General features: G+C 41.4%; 1 protein-coding gene across 2 annotated transcripts in view; it reads right to left on the bottom strand.

The window, feature by feature from the left end:
* SLC27A6 (solute carrier family 27 member 6) overlaps positions 1-12,901 on the bottom strand; it is a 71,677-nt gene that overhangs the window by 14,433 nt on the left and 44,343 nt on the right. For both annotated transcript variants that reach the window (XM_073625082.1, XM_073625073.1), the window contains exons 6-8: positions 8,728-8,922; positions 5,177-5,267; positions 1,636-1,834 (exon numbers count right to left, since the gene is read on the bottom strand). In XM_073625082.1, coding sequence (XP_073481183.1) covers positions 1,636-1,834; positions 5,177-5,267; positions 8,728-8,922 — 485 coding nt within the window. The remainder of the gene's footprint in view (positions 1-1,635; positions 1,835-5,176; positions 5,268-8,727; positions 8,923-12,901) is intronic.

Below are 12,901 nucleotides of genomic sequence, written 5' to 3'. Positions count from 1 at the left end.
AAAAAGGATGAATCATCTATGCTAGTAGAAAAATACAATTGAAAAATCACACAAGTATACAATAATTTGGGTCAAGTATAAAAATGGATGAAATCTGCTCTTCTAATTAAGCATCTCGTAGCTGTCTGCACCAAAAACAGTGGGTAGAAGTATCTATCTGGATTTCTTCAACAACGGGATATGAAATATAAAATATATCAAGGCTGCCATTGCCATATCCCCCTGAAAATGCATTTTGCCTGGTTACCATGCCAAATCTCTTACTTCTGATTTTCACACTTGTTTTTGGTTAGTAACAGATGGAGTTCTGACTTTACTTGTTGCACGCTTACTCTGGGTAAAAGAATCTCAAAGTATTAAATACAATGGCAACAAAAAGGTACTAGCATTTTTAGAAAGTAAACACTTTTTTTTCCATTTTGCTTGCATGTATAGAACATTCTGTACACTGTGTCCAGGGCACTCAATGGCTCCCACTGCTTTCTCTGAGCCTATCAGGAGGGAGAGAGCCCCTGCTCTTGCACACATCGCTGGATCAAGATCGGGCTCAGGTAAGTATAGGAAGTATACTCCTATTTGTTTTTTTTTTTTAACTTAATACAGAAAATGCATTAAGGTTAAAAACCTTGAGCCTTTACAACTGCTTTAAATTGGAAGGCAAGTCAAAACCTAGGCTTAAATCTACTTCCACACTCATTCTAAGCCTATTCTATCTACCCTGTAAAAGGAAAGTTGTCTATACTTACCTATTGTGAAGCTGCTTTGGTTTGCATCCCATTGCTAGCTTCAGTGTAGAGAAGGGACAGCAGACAATGAATGCCCTACTAAGCCTATGGGTGACATCATCTCGCAGGCTCTGCAGCCATCGTCGGTGATCTCTCCTCTTCACAGAAGCCAGCACTGGAGAGATCATGTGACCAGACCAAAATTACTTCAGAATAAGTATAGGCATCTTTACTTTTACAGGGTAGATAGAATATGCTTAGAATGGGGGTGGGAGTAGATTCAAGCTTAGTAAAGGCTGGTACACATGGACTGAATATCTGACCGATGTGTTCTGGCAGGGGGGCGGTCCACCTGTCAGAACACAATATCACAGCAAGGATATCGCTGTACTAATATCACACTAATATCACATAGCTCCTTAGTTTTTTGGGCGACTGAACAAAAAAAAAAAAATTAATTTCCTGTGTACCAGGCATTAGGCTTTGACTTGCCTTCCACTTCAATTTAGAGAATGCAGGGAGTGACTGGAATTAATTTTCCATAAAGTAAGAGCAGGTAAGAGCCTGCAAGGAACTTTGCCAAAGCCTTGCAATGTACATAATTGATGTGGAATCATTTTATGTGGAATTATGGGGCCTTCTCACTTGAGCTGGGTTCAGAAATAGATTCAGTTTTTTTTTCTGTATGCTACCTTTTAGAACAAGTTCTCTAACCATTGTCTACTAAATGTATAAGAGGGCGAATGGAATTTTAGAGTATTGTAAACACAGCAGACTGGTTTCCAAAAGCATCCCTGATTTGCATGAAAAAAAAAAAACATTGTTCGTTGAAAAACCTGCATTAAAAAAAAAAATGCCGTTTAATTTGTAACTGAAAAGCCAACATATTTAAAATAGACGAATATATTACCTGAAAGTATCTCCAATTCTGTCTCTGAAGTACAAAAAATTATTATGATCCTGCATCATCAAGTCACCGGTATTAAAATAGACATCTCCTTTTTTGAACACGTCACACATTAACTTCTTTGTTGTGTGTATTTTATTTCCAGCATAACCAAAAAAAGGGTTGCTATGATTGACTTTAGATAGAAGCAGTCCAGTTTCACCTATTATAAGGAAAGCAGATAGAAAACCGGGTCATTGGTAATGAATTTACAGCAGTAATAGCTTGAATGTACTTGCAAGAGTAGTGAGCAAATGACCAATGATAGCCACAAATGTATTTGTTATTGGCAGGCCACCTTTAAAGTTGACCCAACTTTAAAATTCACAATAAACATGAATCAATGGGAATGAACAGCAAAGCAAAAAATATTTTGCAGCACAATATATTACAAAGGTTACAGTTCCCATTTAAAATTCAACACTGTTGACTATACAATGCTGCTAGCCATACACAATATACGTGTAAAGGCCCTGCTCCTTTCAATCATAATAAATACAATAAATGAGGATATAAAAAGTGTAAGCCTGGCCTTGATATACTGAAATGCATTTTCAGTAGAGATTAGCATTCCATCCTCTGTCTGTGAGCAGTCAAGTGAGGATGACCCATGCAAGACCTGGATTCAAGCAGAACAAATTGCTCGTCTTTAGTTGGAGCCTCATCTAGCATGTTAGTGCTTTGCCTGTGAAATATGCATTGTACTAAAATCTCATAGCCACAGATTTATAAATCATCATCATGGACTAATTTTTGACTATTCACATCAATCTCTGCATTAAATAGGACTATATCCAGATACTGTATGTACATAATAACATCTCTGCCTTCATGTTAGAAAGCTGCTGCAGATATGACTCTGACCAATCAAGATGTTGTTGGACATATGCATACCTCCCAACTTTGTGAGATGGGAACAAGGGGTACCCATTAGCAACAATATGTAGGCATAGGACACCACCTTAAAAGGAGAACTATACAAAAAAAGAAGATTAAGTTCAACCCACAAGTGTTTTTTAGAAGTGGCTTTTTAAATTTACAAATGCAGCAATTTAAAAATTGAATGAAAGGTTTAGCACTAGGAAACACTTTTTGAAATGAAAAAAAGTGCATTTTATATACAACTAAAATGAGGGAAAAATAAGGAGGAAAAAGGGACAGAGGGACTTTGTCCCAAATCAGGGACAGTCCCTCGAAATCAGGGAAAGTTGGGAGTTATGCATATGGCTAAGCACTTCTTGCTTTAATGGAAAAACAACAAAAAGGTATAGATGGTAAATACCATCATAACTGTGTATTTCCCCTAGAAAGAATATTACATTAGTCAAGAACACTATCACCTAGTGGTAGAACTAGTAATCACACTATACAGTATGTAATGAGAATGGTTGTAGCACCTATATCTGTAGAACAGCATGGTAATACCCATTTAGCAACCATTTCTTTTCTTCCCACTGTGTGAATGGGCCAATGGTTAAACTAAATATAACAATTAAGACCACATATAAAACATGGAAGACAAGTGGTTGAATAATTTTGAAACAAAAAAGGCACAAGTGTCTTTAAAAGTCCAAAAATCTCCAGTAAAAAAAATAAATTCAATTAGCCAATAACGTGCAATATAAATCCTCCACCATTCGACAATGGATTCAAAAACACACCCAATGTGCTGCTCACCAGATAGCCATGACCTCTTTCAATTAAAAAGAAGGTCTGGAAGCGCTTGGCTGAGAAATCCTGTGGTTTGTTTAAAATAGGGATGAATCAGGAGACTTGTTTAGCTGCATCCACCTCTCCACCATGGTGACCCATTGAGAATGAAAGACAGGAAGGGAACCATATAGCGTAATACTGCTTTATTAAAAAGGAGGTACATACATAAAATGCCTGCTTCCATTTTCCAGTGCCTTGTCCCGGCACTAGGGATATCTTGCATGGAATGCTGGTGGAAGCCGCACACCGCCCGGCTCACGCTCAGTGATAGGCGTGCATTCCACTGCCATTGGGAGGCAAAATTAGAAGCAAGGACCCAGAAGTGACGTGACCGGAAAGCGCCTCTGGATAGTATGGTACAGAAGGAGAGAACATCATTCCACGCTTCTTCAAAATAGCTTGTGTTTTTAACACTTGTGTACTCTACCCTTATCTGCATGGAGTATTTTAGGCGTTTGGCAAATTTGTTGCTTACTTGGGCAAGACAATGTTCAAGTTTATCTGGAACTTAATCTTTGTTGCGTAATCACCAATAAGTATTTTTTCTGAAGTCTTACTTTTCAAAGCACCACATAGATCAGAGTGATTTAAGTCCAGGGGCTGTCAGGCTCTGCTGTTGCTACTTTTGGGAAAAGATGTTCTGGTAATGCAATTAGTGCACTTCATTTTTTTTTTTTAACTGCATGGGTCAATTCTTATGTCACTGCCATACCGATCTTCAGAGTCTTAATAGTTTCATGATTCCAGTGTCTGTCAGGAAGCGCCAGGTATGAATACAGCTCACTCAAATGTTTTATCTTTTTGACAGTGTTTTCACTTGACTGTACTTAAGCTGATACAGTTCATCTGTGATTTTCTTTTTGCTAGTGCCTGGCCTCCTTTTGGGATACTACATCTATTACATGTGCATGCCACTACATTTCCTTTTTGGGGAGCTTTTTCACTGGCAATAGGTGACATTCAAGAGGAACATATATACATTATATATATATATATATATATATATATATATATATATATATATATATATATATAGGACTTGTAGCACCAGAGTTAATGCTCCGGGTAAAAAATGATGAGGTGTTCTCTTTGGAGTGAAATGCACAATAACCTTGGTTTACACTGATAAGATTTGATGCGTTTCAGAACGCATGGGATCGTATGACAAGTGAAACAACATGAGTTTCTGTGGAGGCTGTTCACATATATGCAGTATAAATCCAATGCAATTTTAAAAAGGATCCTGTGCGAGTTTAGTGCGTTTTTTTAGAGAGAGAGAGAGAGAGAGAGAGAGAGTCTCATAGCTGTCAGGGAGACCACTAAGTAACAGTGCTGCTAAATTAAAATCTTTTATTTCTTCTCTTAACCATTTCTAAAGTACATTTTATACACTGCACACAGGAAGAGAGCTGAGGCTGTCAATCCGTTGGCAATCCCTCCCCTGTCACCTTTTTTCTCTTGGTGTCAGGAAAACGTGTCAGAAGTGACTCATGCTGAGAAATGAAGCATCACACAAAAGTGACACTTTGTGCTGTTGAGACAAGTACACTCTAAAGAGGGTTGTGCGTTGTTCTTATTTCATGTCACCGCTATCACATGAATGGCAGTGGCCTATAGCTGTAGCCTCCAGACAGGAAGTACATTTTCTGCTGGGGCCAGGGGAACTTTGGACAAAAAAAATAGTGTTGTGTTATTTTAACCTGCATTGGTATATATTTTTTTAACGTACAACTGAGCTTTAAATATATACAGTATAGGACATGCTCAAGAACGCAACGAAAAAAATTATTACCTTTCTTGACACTTTCACACCACCCATGTTTATTTTTTGTTGGTTCATCTTTCTGAATGTCATATTTTATTAGTTCAAAGGGAAATGCAAGCTGTATATGAGATAAATGATATAATGTTACTAGTGCTCATTAAATCTTCAAGTTGTAATGATAAAAATATTTATATGCTATTTGATAAACACAGACTGTGTCAGTGCATCATCTATACACAAATATAAATCCTATAAATGCCTGCACATATAAAAGGGAGGGTGATCAGTGCAGCAGGGGAGGGGCAATTACTGAAACTGATCCCCCTGTTGCTTCCCCTGCAGCATAGCCTGCTTGTCATCCTCTCCCTTCTAAAGGCTTTTAGTTGCTGCAGGGGGAACCACAGGGGGATCCGTTCCAGTAATTCCTCCCCCACCACAATGTTCACCCTCCCCCACAAGCACTGCTGTGCGCCAAACCCCCCCCCCCCCCGTACATAGTGCATCCTGTTCATTCATTTTGCAGTACATCTGAGGCTGCAGAGAAAGGGATTGAGGATTCTGTGTACTCAATCACTTTCTCTGTCTCAAAAGTGAGACATCAGGGGTCTGTTTAGACCCCTGATATTTCAAAGTCCCCACCCCAACTGGGTTGTTAAAAAATTGCAAAGTAATTTAGAAAATTACAGGCTCATTCACACAGGTTCTCTGGTCCATACAGCGTGAATGTGCAGTTTGTTTGTGTGGCTAGAGCCTCCTGTTCCTCTATTGGGTCGCATCGGCTGTATGAACTTAGCCGTGGGTCCTAATTTGACAGGTGTGCAGGTGTGAGTGAGCAGCTCCAAATGCTATGTTTGGAGGTCAGAGGAGAGATATAATTGTGCTATATGTGGGGTGTCCAATCTGCCCCTGTTCCTTTAGGAAGGGGTGGGCTACCTCCAGGCTCACCTGCTCTCTATCTATTAGAATGCATGTGCTTCTACTATGGAGGTTCTCATAAATTTACAAGAGTTAGCACTGCAGATAATACTTGAGTGCCTTGGAACGGCTCTGCAGCTTACGCATGTATTTGCAAATGTGTGCTAATGAAACCCCTGTTTTTAATACAAACTGTTAAGGCAGGAAAATTAGGTTGTTTGCAGACAGGCTGGTGAATTGAGCTGGGAATTTTCTTTGGTTTTGTTTTGCATGCATTGCCCATCCATGTGCTTCTTGCTGTGAAGGCCAGTTATAGGTGGGGGCGGTGGCCATTTGTTTGTGAGAGATATAATAGACCCCAGATTTCTCCATAAAGAGGACCTGTCATGGCCCATGCTATCACAATGGATGTTCATCCCTTGTAAAAGCAATACAGTTGAAAAAAAAACTAAAAAACTAAAAAGTAAATAAAATAAAACAAATTTATTCACTTGCTTACTGGGCAATTATACCTCCTTCCTGCCCAGGCTAATTTTCAGGTTTCAGCGGTGTTGTACTTTGAATTACAATTGTGTGGTCATTGCAACACTGTACCCAAACTACATTTTCTCAAACAGATATAGCTTTCTTTTGGTGGTATTAAATCACCACAGGGTTTTTTATTTTTGCTAAAGAAAAAAAAAAAAAAAAAACATTTTTCATAGTTTGTTATAAAATTTTGCAAACAGGTCATTTTTCTCCTTCCCGGATGTGCGCTGATGAGGCTTCACTGATGGGCACTGATGAGGCAGCTTCTGTTACTTCCGTGATCAGCTGTCATTGACTGACAGCTGATCACATGGTAAAGGACCACTGTGATTGGCCCTTGACCCTGTTCTGTTATCAACCGAGTCTGAAGGACTCGATCCCAGAGCAAGGCACGTGAGCAGAGCGATCACAGGAGGAGGTCTATGGATGTCACTGGAAGTCCGCGCTATAGCTGTCTTTCGGTTATAGTGCGCGCAGAAAGTGGTTAAAGCACCCCTGTGCTCACATGCAAAGGCACATAGGCCCGCACACATATGTAAACGAGGATCACACCACACATGTGAGGTATCACCACAAACATAAAAGTGAGAGTAATAATTCTAGGGCCAGACCTCCTGTGTAATTCGTAACCTATAAAAACGTTTAAAGCGTTGCATATGGATCATTTAATGTATCAGTTTGGCACTGTTCTATGGGTGTGAGCAATTTTAAAGTGAGACATGTTTGGCATCCATTTACTCAGCGTAACATCATTTTAATTTTTAACCAAAAAAATTAGTATTATACTGTATTTGTCTTCACTAAAATTCAAAGAGTAATTTTTCTCCCCCAAAAAATGTGAGAATTGTCCAAGTGGTTAAAGGCCCTGCAAGTATAGAGAAAACAAAATGGTTGATGTGCCAGAAGAGCACTTTCAGTCCATGTGTACAGCTCCTCCTCTGACAGAGGCCAAAATTCAGAAGCTGGAAAACCAACATCTGATCAGTGTGTTCCGGCAGAGTGGGGAATCAGTCCCCCTGTCAGAACACAATATCTCAGCAGGGGAGATCACCGCACTAACATCAGAATCGGTAAAAAAAAAAAATGTAATTTAGCCCGCTGAAACTTATAGTGTGTACCAGGCTTAAGTGTTGTCAGCCATTTCTTTTGCTAAATTAATCAGACCCACCCATTCTTCCATCTCTACAACATAAAGGCTAATAATTTTGTAGTCCCAAAATAACAGCTAGGAGGGCCAATTCCTTTCATTGTAATAACCCTGTAAATGTGCACATAGCAGTATTTTTTGCACTTATAGATCAATTGTAACGCAACACTTGTAACAGGGGCGAATCCCCGAGAAATTAGTTGCGGGTGAGTGAGCGGGCGGCTCGGCGGACGGGTGAATGTGCAAGCAGCTCAGAAGGTGAGCGGATGGGGGGCTTGGTGGACAGCTTGGTGGGTGAGCAGGCAGCTCGGTAGGTGAGCGGGTGGCTGGTCAATTAGCTGGCCGGTGGGCGGGGAGCAGAGAGATGACATCATCTTTCACCGCCCGGTGCCCGGCCCTGCATCCCTGCAGTTCCGCCCTCACTGTGCAGGCAGCCGCGGGCAGCAGAGAGATTACAACATCTCTCTGCTGCCTGACTTCTCTCTGGGACACAGGAAGTGACAATCCCCACCTTAGCAGGAAAGTGACACAGCAAGTGACAATTGTAGAGGCAAGTGACAATCCTCAACATGTGGCAGGTGACATGCCACAATGTGTAGCAGGTGACATGGCAAGTGACATTCCGCAACGTGTGGCAGGTGACGTGGCAAGTGACAATCTGCATCTGGTGGCAGGTGACGGTGGCAAGTGACACGCTCAGGGCTCCCACTGATTCTGCATTATGGTGAGTTGAACTATTTCATTTTATATAACGATGTAATAATAGATATAATGAGCTTCAATCATCCTGACACCATAACAACCATGGTGCCAGGATGATAGAAGCGCCAACACCAGCCATTTCCCCGATAAATTGCCTGCAATTTTTTTTTCTGGCAGTGCCCCTCACAAGACTAGACTCTGGATCCGCCCCTGACTTGTAACAAAAGACACAATGTTTTTCAATACTCTGCAGAAGAAAATGCCATCTAGATCTCCAGTACATTACCTTATAAAAGAAACCAGTGCGTCCAACAGATCCAATTTTTCCAGTATGGTTCATGAAACAAATGTTCCCTTCGGTAGCTCCGTACAGCTCACACATCTTGATGTTACCAAACCTTGCAAGGAATTCTTTCCATACATCACTGCGAACACCATTACCAACAGCCATACGGACCTTGTGATCTTTTTCTCCTTCTCTCTAAAAATAAAATAAAATAAATAAATAAATAATGTACATAGGGCTTAACATTTAATTTATTTCTGAAAAAAAAACACCTTTGTAGGACTAAAATAAAGTACTGTAGGTACTTTTGCCATTTGATTTGCAATTCCATTAAGTCTAAATTAATTTTCTACAGTTTGAGAAATCTGTGTTCAGTTACTGTATTTATTCATGTTTGAAAGTACTTGATTGTTCTTGTACTTTATATATCCCTTTATCAATACCTACATTTACTTTTATTGTATCGTAAAAACTCTAAGCCCAGCTCCAGGAAAAAAGTAAAGATCCTCCCTTGCAGTGGGTCTAGGACCCAATGCAAAGATTAAATGCTTGTTTATGTCTAGGGGACAGGAAAAGCAGTTTTTATTTACCCATTCCTTCACTCCCTGGCAGACAGCACTCACGAGTGTTCCAACGGTGGACTGTTTCTCAGCATCCTCATGTCCAAAGCAGGGCTATGGGCCCTGCATTGATCTTAATGCTGTCAGAAGGCAGCTGACCGCCAGAGCACAGGGGAGAAGAGGCTGTGGGGACCAGACTTGCAGTGCAGAACAGCCTGGGGAGTGAAGGATCAGGCAAGTGCAATGCTTTTCTCAGTTACTTAGACATAAATGAACATTTAACCATTGCAGTGTAGGGACAGCCCCACTGTAAGAGAGAATTTTGCTTTTCACATTCAGCTTCAGTCAAGAACACCAAAATGTGGCTGGCCTTTTACTCTTTTTTAAGATTACTGGTTTACATTTACAGTGGGTCTAAAGGCTCAGGGTTTTTTACCTTCGTGCATTCTCTGCATGAAGGACAAAAACCTTCTGTGCCCCCCCACCCCAGCCCCACCTAATACTCACCTGAGCCCCATCTCAATCCAGCGATGTGCACGAGAGCAGCGGCTGTTCAGGGTCTCTGCCTCCTCATTGGCTGAGGCAGCAGCAGGAGCTCCCGCTATGGTTAATCACAGCCAGTGTGCCAATGGGGCCAATCCGCGTTCTGTGTCCGAATAGGGACACAGAGCAGCAGCTCGGGAGTGAGCCTGCTGGTGCCTCCATAGCAAGCTGCTTGCTGTGGGGGCATTTAGCAGGAGGGAGGGGTCAGGCGCGCCAGTGAGTGACCCTGAGAAGAGGAGGCTCAGGGCTGTTCTGTGCAAAATCACTGCACAGATCAGGCAAGTATATGACATGTTTGTTATAAAAAAATGCATTAAGGGGAAAAACCTTCTGTGCTGCAGCTGCCCCCAAGACCGTCCCTTTTTTCTTAACCAAGCCCGATCCGGATCCGATCCAGATCCGATCCAGCAATGTGCACAAGTGCAGCGGCTTCAGCGGCTGTCGCTCTCCTCATTGGACAGATTCATAATGACTCCGGCTGCCGTCAATCAAAAGCTGTGACACGGGAGCGGGGGGCTGGGCCGCATCCTGCTGTCTGTGTCAGTGGACACACGGGTGCCTCCATGGAGAGCGGCATTTCGTGGGGGCACCCTATGAAGAGAAGGAGCTTGGAGCGCCGGCAGGGGACCCCAGGATCGGGACTGCTCTGTGCAAAATCATTGCACAGAGCAGGTAAGTATAGGCATGTTTGTGATTTTTATTTTAAAAATAGCGCGGGTTTACAAACGCTTTAAAAAAGGAGTTCCACACAGGGGGTCCATTTAAAAAACAAAAATTAAAAGTCAGCAGCTACAAATACTGCAGCTGCTGACTTTTAATTGGACACTTACCTGTCACAGGGTCCAGCGATGCGGGGGATCGAAGCCCCGCTCGTCCCCCCCCTCCGCTCGTCGGCACCGGCATTTCAACTGTGGGCGTCGGGCTGTGGCTTCACAGCCTGGCACCCACTGTGCATGCGCGAGTGGCGCCGCGCGCCGTGATTGGCCGCTCAATCACCTGGGACCTGTAATGCGTCCCAGATGATTGACAGGAGGGAGGGAGCAGAGCCGAGCCCTTCCTGTGCCGAGGCGGAAGTGATGTCACCAACCCAGGCAAAGGGTTTTTGGGTGGAACCCCACTTTAAGGTCTCATCAACAAAGTCTCCTAGAGATATAGAACTCTCAGGTGGTTTAACTTGCAACCATCTACAAAAACTGGATACATTTTGGGTAGATTCAACCTTTAACCCTAAAAAAAAAAAAAAAAAAAACACACTTTGTTACAACAAGATCTATGACAGGGTCAAAAGCACAATATGACCCTGTCCTAGATCTTCTTGGAACTCGATTTAAACTTCATACTTTGCACTGTATTTTGTTGTAATTACAATTCTACCTCTATCTGCTTTTCAGATCTGTTTGACTTGTATTAACACACACACACTGTAAGCCTTAGTCTTTTGCTTGGAATTTTTAATTCAAACCTGATGACACTTTGTTCCACATGTTTCACCTTGTTAGTAGTATATCTTCAAGGCTCTCTTATTTGGCAATGTATGTGACTTGGCACTTATAAAAATTATAAGCTTAATAAGCAAGGAGGATGTGCACAAAGCCATATAACCCACAGCAAGATTTCATTCATCCATATAATCGGAACACGATGGTGTCTTTGGTTTGGAATTTTGAATAATTTCCTTGCTACACTGGAGATCTTTCTTCATGACTGTCCACCAACCCCTTATTGCTTTTTAACATAAAATATTCATTAATGCTTCTACAATATATTGGATGACCAGATGGCTTGCTATTTCCCACAATCCCTCTGGCCAGGTTTCCTGGCCCAGACTACCATTAAGACCATGTTGATCTTGACTTTTGGTCAAGTAATGGTTTTGGGCTCTGTGTGGTGCATTTTTCATAACAATAAACAGACAATCCATTAAGGAGTATTTGAACCTATACCCAATTCTCAAACAGGTTATGATCTTTATTAAATAGATGGCAAACAATCAAACCAAATCTTTAGGCTCATCTACGCAAAACATACTAAATGAAGACTTAGTATATCTGTTACTCATGGCAACTAATACAATTATATGTTTAAATAAAGGAAATCTAACAGCTAATGTTCACTTTCAGATATATGAAATGGTACACCAAAGCGAACATGACTAACATCCCGGGCAAACAAATTCAAAATCAGCAGTTAACATCGCTTTTGTATTATTCAAACAAACAACCTCAGAAAGACTGCTAAATATCACTTTTATTGTATTGATAATCTTAGACTGTTACCTTAAATTAGAAGTTTATCCCTATTACAGCATATATTTTTCTGAAAAATAAGTATATAGGGAAGATATCAAAGATACACAAGAGATGGTCATAACCACCTCTCCAACCCCAGTAATGGGTTAAAGAATATGTAAATCCAAAATTTCATATTCCTGATATGTGCCTGCTGTATCATGTACTTGTATGAAAAAGTATCCTGTTCTCTTTGTATTGCTTCCTTTGTGTGGAATACCTGGTGTTCCCGAGAGTCCCTCCGCTTTACTATCAAAAACTGACCACACTAGGCATGCGAGCACAGCATGATCAGTGCTCTTTGCTGGGAATTCCTCCAATGATCAGACTTGTCCTGACACACATCCCCTGCACAGCCATTCAGTGGGAAGATCAGCATGCTGCTGTTTCTCCTCCAGCAATTATGCAGCTGAGAATAGGAGGTTATTTGATCACATATAAAAGAGGGGATAAAAAAAAGGTATTTATAATCAGGTTGCAGGCATCTAGTAAAAGCCAGACACACGGTTTAATGTTCTGATCCAGCACTAAAGAATATATAGTATGTACAGAATATATAGTATATGTAGTGCTGGATCAGAACATCCAATCCTGTATCCGGATTTTACTATACGCCTGCAACCTGGCTGAGTACACAGGTGTGCAGGGATGTTATATACTCAGGTCTGAGGATAGCTAAGAGTTTTTAAACCGCAGGTCTCAACCAGGGGTCAAGGGGCCCCATCCAGGAGACAGATGCTCTCATTGAGGGGTCAGAGGAGCCCAGAAAGAAGCCATGAGACA

Source organism: Aquarana catesbeiana, linkage group LG01 (assembly GCF_042186555.1).
Source record: "Aquarana catesbeiana isolate 2022-GZ linkage group LG01, ASM4218655v1, whole genome shotgun sequence".
Classification (NCBI taxonomy): Eukaryota; Metazoa; Chordata; class Amphibia; order Anura; family Ranidae; genus Aquarana; species Aquarana catesbeiana.
This window is presented reverse-complemented; position numbering and strand designations above follow the sequence as displayed.